Consider the following 8,911-nt stretch of genomic DNA (forward strand, 5'->3'; position numbering starts at 1 on the left):
TGGGAGGCCGAGGCGGGCGGATCACAAGGTCAAGGAGTTCGAGACCAGCCTGGCCAATATGGTGAAACCCCGTCTCTACTGAAAATACAAAAGTTAGCCAGGAGTGGTGGCGGACACCTGTAGTCCCAGCTACTCGGGAGGCTGAGGCAGGAGAATCGCTTGAACCCAGGAGGTGGAGGTGGTAGTGAGCCATCATCGGGCCACTGTACTCCAGCCTGGGAGATAGAGCGAGACGCCATCTCAAAAAAAAAAAAAGAAAAGTCTATTAACATAAATACATAAACAAAAAAGTTACAACTTTTTAGAAGATAATATTTGTGCATTCTTTGACTTACCAGCTACACACCAGATATCAATATAACAATTTCATTTTCCCTTGTCAAAGATGTTTAAAAAATATTTGCCATTCTGAGACATGAAAAATGATATTTCATTCTAATTTTTATTCACATTCCTTTGCTTTAGTTGTATGCTAGTAAGTTTGAGTGTTCTAAAAATGTGTTCATTTGCTTTTTATTATTTCTTTTATAGATTCTAGAGTTCTGGATATACTTATCATTATACTGTGTCAAATCTATTCCCCTCTTTCAGATCTCATTGTCCCCACCCTATTTTAGACTCACCTCATCATAAAAATTCTTGTACTTTTTAAAAGCTTCAGACCTTTGTTTCTGATTTTTCCTTGGTTTGGAAATTCCTCCCCCAGTCTTTGCATTTCACATACCTACCTCTCCCTTGAACCTACATGATACAACATGTTGGATGAAGGAATAATAACCACTAAACGGATTGTGCCTGTTTCATAGTAATTATTACATCCCCTCATGTATGATTCATCATCTGTACGGCTGTCTTAAATCTGCCACTTGGATTGAAAGCCTCTTAAAAAAAAAAACAAAAAAGAAAGCCTCTTGAAGGCAGGAACAGTGTCTTCTCCACCTTTTAAGCTGCCTTACATATGAGATATTCCTAACAACATATATTGAATTGAACTGAAGGTCAAGTTTAGCCTTTCCCGTTAGTTGAAGCTTTTCATTATGGTGTGCCTCAGAATTATTATTGTTATCCACAAACGTTTGTCAAGCATCCAACAGGAGCATTGATAGAGTAGCAAGTACTGTACAGCTATAGAATGAATTAAGATAGGGTTCCTTCAGGGCTTATGATCTCTTACTAACTAACCAGTAGGTTTCCACAATCTTTAAATGAAAATCATCACATTCTTTTATAGGTTTAGAGCCAGATATCCAGTGCCAACATCATAGGCACGGGATAACATGGGATATATCCAATGGTTGTTTAGATAGTAGGTAATATAGGACCTTAGAGAAAGGATTAAGCATTTTTGTGCTGGGCCTGTAGGGTACCTCTTTATAACTTCTGAGCCTTCAAGCAAAGATAGAATGCAGACCAGTGAGCAGGAGTGGAGAAAGGACTGCTGAGTAGGCAGAGGAATAACTGTATAGGTTGTATTGAGAAGATGAGCTGCCATAGAATACTCTTCTGTGGGTCAGGGTATTCCTAGGCAACTTTTTTTTTTTTTTTTCTTTTTGTGACAGGGCCTTATTGACTGTTGCCCAAGCTGGAGGGCAGTGGCACCTCGAACTCCTGGGCTCAAGAGATCCTCCCATCTCATCCTCCCAAGTAGCTGGGACTACAGGTGTGAGCCACCACGCCCAGCTAATTTATTTTTTTGTAGAACCAGGCTCTCTATGTTGCCCAAGCTGGTCTCAAACTCTAGGCCTCAAGTGATCCTCCCTCTTTGGCCTATGATAGTGTTGGAATTATAGGTATGAGCCACCACTCCTGACCTCTAGGCAGCTTTTCTGGTCTTGGCCTGTTTAATGATCTTGTTGAGCAGGTGAATGACTATAGTGTGCCTTGTGTATTTTCTTGGTATTCTGGAACTTTATTTTATTTTATTTTATTTTTTGAGACAGAATCTCGCTCTATTGCCCAGGTTGGAGTACAGTGGCACAATCTTGGCTCACTGCAACCTCCTCCTTGCAGTTTCAAGTGATTCTCCTGCCTCAGCCTCCCGAGTAGCTGGGACTGCAGGCATGTGCCACCATGCTAAGCTAATTTTTGTATTTTTAGTAGAGACGGGGTTTCACCATATTGGCCAGGATGGTCTCAATCTCTTGACCTTGTGATCCACCCACCTTGGCCTCCCAAAGTGCTGGAATTACAGAAGTGAGCCACTGTGCCTGGACATTCTGGAACATTTATTAACACATATTCCTTAGGGTTTTTGGTATGAGAAGGGGTTGGAGTAGGGAGTAGGGAAGGTCATCCATAGACTCCTCTTTATATTCCAAATTTTATTACTATTAAAGCATTTTATGTTGGTGGTAAGGACATTCTGAGCATAGAACATTACCAATTGTTGCATCCTTTTGGTTTATTATCACAGACTAGATGAGACAATACAGGCCATTGCCAATGGAACCTTGAACCAGCCACTGACCAAATTGGATAGATCTTCTGAAGAGCCTTTGGGAGTTCTGGTAAATCCCAACATGTACCAGTCCCCTCCCCAGGTTAGTGGACCTTTGCTCTAACTGTTAATAAGAGAAGTTTGGCCCTAAATTTGCCTTCTTTTAAGTATGTATATTTCATAGACTTTAGATACCAATCAGCTGTCTCAACACACCTGCCAACCTTATTCTCTGGCCCACGTTTTTTCCATTTTTATTGTAGTACTTCTGACAAATTGACTTGTTTTATCTCCCAAGTGTTTCCCAAGAAAGAGTTTTGTTAAGTACTATAGAAATTTAGACAAAAATACCGTGGTCGTTTTGTTAATGTTTTTATTTTATTTTATTTTATTTTATTATTTTATGTTATGTTATGTTATGTCATGTTATGTTATGTTATGTTATTTTTTTTGAGACAGAGTCTCACTCTGTCACCCAGGCTGGAGTGCAGTGGCGCGATCTCGGCTCACTGCAAGCTCCGCCTCCTGGGTTCACGCCATTGTCCTGCCTCAGCCTCCCCAGTAGCTGGGACTACAGGCGCCCGCCACCATGCCCGGCTAATTTTTTGTATTTTTTAGTAGAGACGGAGTTTCACCGTGTTAGCCAGGATGGTCTAGATCTCCTGACCTCATGATCCACCTACCTCGGCCTCCCAAAGTGCTGGGATTACAGACGTGAGCCACTGCGCCTGGTCTCTTTATCTTTTATAGAATATGGGTAGTCCCATAGAGTGGTGTTTTAAATTAATTTATCAGTTCACTCATTATCATTATCCTTTGTTTTACCATCCAGTATATTGAAACTCTACTATGGATAAGCACAATAATAAGTGATCAAGCAGACACTGATTCTATCCTCAAATAACTCACAAACTAGTAGGGATAAAGATCTATGTAAGCAGCTCTAATAAATGCTAATAGAGTATAAGTATTAAGTGCTGTGGAAATCCAGAGGAGCAGGAGACTACTGCTAGCTGCGGGCAGTCAATGGGTTTTATAGGGAAGCTGGCATTCATTAAAAGTAAGTATTCACCAGGTGCACTTTGGGAGGCCGAGGCGGGCAGATTGCTTGAGCCTGGGAGTTCTAGACCAGCCTGAGCAACATGGCAAAACCCTGTCTCTACTAAAAATACAAAAATTAGCTGGGCATGGTGGCGTGGTGCCTGTAGTCCCAGCTACTTAGGAGGCTGAGTCGGGAGAATCACCTGAGCCCAGGAGGCAGAGGTTGCAGTGAACTATGATCATGCCACTGCACTCCAGCCTGGGCGACAGAGTGAGACCCTGTCTCAAAAAAAAAAAAAGTAAATATTTGAGAAAAATATATGTTTGGGAATGGTGGAGAAAAAAATTGCAGGCAGAATGAATTGTAGGAACAAGGGCTTGTATACATAAAAACATGGGATATAGATATAGGAATTTCCAAGCACACAAATCTGGAGAGAGAATTCCAGGCAGAAGGTACAACACGTACAAAGGCTTAGCAGCTTAAGAGCATTGCAGGTTTGGGGAATCACAAATAATTAACTATTGTTATGGACTGGTAAGTGTATTAGTTTCCCAGGGCTGCTGTAACAAAGTACCACAAACTAGGTGACCTAAAACAACAGAAATTTATTCTCCCACACCTGGGGACTAAAAGCCGGAAATCAAGGTGTTGAAAAGACTACATTCCCTCCGAAGGCTTTACAGGAGAATGCTTCCTTACCTCTTTAAGCTTCTGGTGGCTCTAGGTGTCTTTTGCCTTGTAGCTCATCACTCTAATCTCTGCCTCTGTCTTCACATAGACTTCCCTGTGTGTGTCTCTGTCACTGTGTGCCCTCTCCTCTTACAAGGATACAAGTCATTGGATTTAGGGCCTACTATAATCCAATATAACCTCATCTTAAACTGATTACATCTGTAAAGACTATTTCCAAGTAAGGTTGTATTCACAGATTCTATCTAGGTGGACATTGATTTTCGGGGGATACTACTCAACCCAGTACAGTAAGCAACATCTGATCATGAAAGATTTTTTTATCTTATGCTAATGAGTTTAGGTTTTGTCCTAAAGTAGGCAAAGAAGGGTTCTGGAAGAATTTTAACAGAAGATTGGCATGGCTTCTATGCCTACGTAGAGAATGAATTGGAAGGAAGAGTAAGATTAGAAGCTGAGAAATTGCCAAGGAAGTCATTGCAATAGCACCATGGAAAGATGATGCAAGCCCAAATTAGTATTATAGCACTAGTGGGGCAGTAGAGAGTTATTTAAAGACCAAAAGTGGGAGCTGGGCCTGAGACATAGTGATACACATCTATAGTCCCAGATACTTGGGAAGCTGAGGTGGGAGGATCACTTGAGCCCAGGAGTTGGAGGCTGCAGTGAGCTATGATTAAGCCACTACACTCCAGCCTGGATGACCCAGTGAGATCTCATCTCTAAAAAAAATAATAATTATCATCTTAAAATAAAGACTAAAAATGTAGATGAAGATACCTGCTGGCAGATTCTTTAATAGTATTATTGAAAGATAATGAGGAATTAATTTAGGAAAGTGGCAGTGTAATTAGAGGCAATAGCTGTAGTAGAAATAGAAAAAATAATTTGGGCCTCAAGATTGTTCACATACTAACATTTTATGAAATTATTTATTTCCAGCCACGTGTGGTGGCTGACATCTATAATCCTAGCATTTTGGGAGGCCGAGGTGGGAGGATCACTTGAAGCCAAGAGGTCATGACCAGCCTGGGCAACAGAGCAAGACAGTGTCTGAAAAAAAATTTTTGTAAAATAAATTATTTACCCTATAGTGGATCAATTCTTTTTCCTCTTTGGTCCTCTGTAAGAACTTCTATCTCCTATTTAGTATGTAGTCAATTCTGCCTTATGTTTTGAATAGTTATTTATGTGTCTGTCTTCCACTAGGCTTTAAGTTCCTTGCAATGAAGAACTGTATCTTTTTCATATTTTATGTCTCCCTAGTTAATGTGCTTTTCACAGTTAAGTACTCAATAAATGTGTATTTAATTTGTAACAATGTGTATTTTTAAGATATGCCATAATTGACAAGAATCATAAAATTGTATGGCCGAAAGATCCTTAGAAATTCATTTAGTCCAACTTCATCCTTTTCTAGTTGGAAAAACTGAAATCTTTAGGGGTTAAATGATTGCCTAGGGTTTTGACTACCACTTGAAGTTTTTTCCTGTAAGTTATTATATTTTCATATGTATGTATGTATTTTTGAGACAGGGTATTGTTCTGTCATCCAGGCAAGAGTGCAGTGGTATGATTACATCTCTCAAGAGATCCTCCCATCTCAGCTTCTCAAGTGGCTCAGACTACAGTAGCCACGTGCCATCATACCTTACTAATTTGTATATTTTTTGTAGAGAAGGAGTTTCGCCTTGTTGCCCGGATTGGTCTTAAACTCCTGGGCTCAAGTAATCCTCCTGCCTTGGCCTCCTCAAGTGCTGGGATTACAGACATCAGCCATCGTGCCTGGCCCTTATTATTATTTTTGTTTTATTATTATTATTTTTTTTAGTCATAGTCTCACTCTGTCACCCAGGCTGGAGTGCAGTGGCACGATCTATCTCGGCTAACTGCAAGCTCCGCCTCCTGGGTTCACGCCATTCTCCTGCTTCAGCCTCCCAAGTAGCTGGGAGTACAGGTGCCCGCCACCACGCCCGGCTAACTTTTTTTGTATTTTTAGTAGAGACGGGGTTTCACTGTGTTAGCCAGGATGGTCTCGATCTCCTGACCTCATGATCTGCCCGCCTCAGTCTCCCAAAGTGCTGGGATTACAGGCACGAGCCACCGCTCCCGGCCCCATGTTATTTTTAAAGACACAGGATCTCACCATGTTGCCCAGGCTGGCCTTGAACTTATGGGCTCAAGTGATCCTCCTGCCTCACCTTCTGAGTAGCTAGTGAAGCTACAGGCATGCATCACTGTATCCAGCTTTATAAATTATTCAATTTTTAAAAATTAAGATAACCCCAAATATTATCATGCTAATTGCCTTTATTTTTAAATTTTAATTTTGGAGCACATGGTATTGTTGCTCTGGAAGAAACATTAACCTTTGCCATTCTCTGTCTGAACTGTAGCCAAAACTCTTCACTCTTCTGTAATTACCTGTACCTTATAATTCTCTATTCTTTTTATATGACGGGAGCCCTGTTTTAGTAGTCCTCCATCCTCTCTTTCAGGAGACAAGTTCTTCATTTCAGGGTAAGAGAATATTTCATGCATCCAGTAGTCAGAACTGCTGCCTCTGACCTGACAGCATCTGTTTGGCTTTGTCATGGTGCCAGCATGTGACACTGCCCCTAAGCACGTGCAGAATTGTGGATCAAAATGTTGAACCTTCATTTAGCTCACAGGATTCTATTGAAAAATTACCCAGAGCCAAGTATGAATCATTAAGTATAAAGTGGAAATAATTATAACTCTTTTGCTCTGATATTTGTGCTGTTGCTGGAATTAGTAAGCATTGTATGGAGATTTCAACATTCTAATTATTCTTTAAGATGGGCCTTGTTATACCTGAGACTTCTACTGAATTTATACTATCTCTACCCTTTTGGCCTATTTCAGATAAAGATGGGATATATTTTTCATTTTTTGTTGTTGTGGTTGTTCTGAGACAGAGTCTCACTCTCTTGCCCAGGCTGGAGTGCAATGGCAGGATCTGGGCTCACTGCAACTTCCACCTTCTGGGTTCAAATGATTTGCCTGCCTCCGCCTCCCCAGTAGTTAGGACTACAGGCGCCCGCCGCCATGCCCGGCTAATTTTTTGTATTTTTAGTAGAGACGGGGTTTCACCGTGTTAGCCAGGATGGTCTCTATCTCCTGACCTCGTGATCCACCCACCTCGGTCTCCCAAAGTGCTGTGATTACAGGCGTGAGCCACTGTGCCAGGCCATATTGGGAACAGCCACGATGCCCAGCCTGGGATATATTTTTCTAAGAAAAATGTTCCCAATATGGCCGTGCACGGTGGCTCAAGCCTGTAATCCCAGCACTTTGGGAGGCCGAGGTGGGCGGATCACGAGGTCAGGAGGTCAAGACCATGCTGGCTAACACGGTGAAACCCCGTCTCTACTAAAAATACAAAAACTTAGCCAGGCGTGATGGCAGGCGCCTGTAGTCCCAGCTACTTGGGAGGCTGAGGCAGGAGAATGGTGTGAACCCGGGAAGCGGAGCTTGCAGTGAGCCGAGATCGCGCCACTGCACTCCAGCCTGGGCGACAGAGCAAGACTCCATCTCAAAAAAAAAAAAAAAAAGAAAAATGTTCTCAGTATGATTTCCTCATTATTAGCATTCGCTTCATTTTGTCTACCTACCCCAGATTCTTGCCTTATAAGACAGAACTGTATGTTTGTTTTTCTGTGTAGTGGGTTGACCACACAGGTGCAGCCTCACAGAAGAAGGCTTTCCGTTCTTCAGGATTGGGACTAGAGTTCAACTCGCTTCAGCACCAGTTGCGAATCCAGGATCAAGAATTTCAGGAAGGCTTTGATGGTGGCTGGTGCCTCTCTATACATCAGCCCTGGGCTTCTCTGCTTGTCAGAGGGATTAAAAGGTAAGAATAAAAATGAATCTGGGCAGTGGAAGATCTTAGAATGACATAAATTTAATTTAGAAATACGGATTGAAATTAGTTTTCCTCAATCTGGTGATGAGTTATAACACTCGTCAATAAATAGAACTTTGAACATCATATTCATGTTACTGACTTGGTAGTAGTATATTTTAAAATTAATTTTAAAACATTTAAATGGACAAATATAGTGTTAGTTTTTGTACTGATTAGCTTAAAAAACAAACTGAGCTTAAAAATGGTAAGAAACCAAGTCATAACAAAGATAGAAGACTAATTTTTTCATCTTTGGAGGGAAATCTATTGAAAAACCTTCTCTTGGTTTTGTCTTTGTAATATACTACTCAGCAACCTTAATAATTTGATCCTATTTGAAACATAGTTTTGATGCCTATTTACTTATTAAGATACCAGCATAACTGATTTTATTTTCCTGTCCATATATCTAACTATTAATCTGGCTAATACTGAGAAACTGTTTTATCACAAAATCCTTTTCTACAAAAGTAGGGGAAATTGAGATAAGTAGAGGTATTATAGAGCTGAGTTACACCTGTTACTGATGATAATATTTAATAGCTTACTATTCCGTGGTGTCTTGTGTTTTTTCCTTTTTTTTATTTGAGATGGAGTCTCACTCTGTCGCCCAGGCTGGAGTGCAGTGGCGTGGTCTCAGCTCATTGCAACCTCTGCCTCCCAGGTTCACGCCATTCTCCTGCCTCAGCCTCCCAGGTAACTGGCACTACAGGCACCCAGCACCACGCCCGGATGATTTTTTGTATTTTTAGTAGAGACAGGGTTTCACTGTGTTAGCCAGGATGGTCTCGATCTCCTGACCTCGTGATCC

The 8,911-nt window shown here is 41.2% G+C and overlaps 1 protein-coding gene across 1 annotated transcript in view; it reads left to right on the top strand.

Annotated features, from left to right (window-relative positions):
- TRIP4 (thyroid hormone receptor interactor 4) overlaps positions 1-8,911 on the top strand; it is a 76,022-nt gene that overhangs the window by 22,969 nt on the left and 44,142 nt on the right. Inside the window, exons 8-9 of the mRNA XM_011967887.1 lie at positions 2,414-2,540; positions 7,859-8,046. Of these exons, the coding sequence (XP_011823277.1) occupies positions 2,414-2,540; positions 7,859-8,046 (315 nt within the window). The remainder of the gene's footprint in view (positions 1-2,413; positions 2,541-7,858; positions 8,047-8,911) is intronic.

The sequence above is a fragment of the Mandrillus leucophaeus genome, unplaced genomic scaffold, assembly GCF_000951045.1.
Source record: "Mandrillus leucophaeus isolate KB7577 unplaced genomic scaffold, Mleu.le_1.0 Scaffold12, whole genome shotgun sequence".
Taxonomy (NCBI): Eukaryota; Metazoa; Chordata; class Mammalia; order Primates; family Cercopithecidae; genus Mandrillus; species Mandrillus leucophaeus.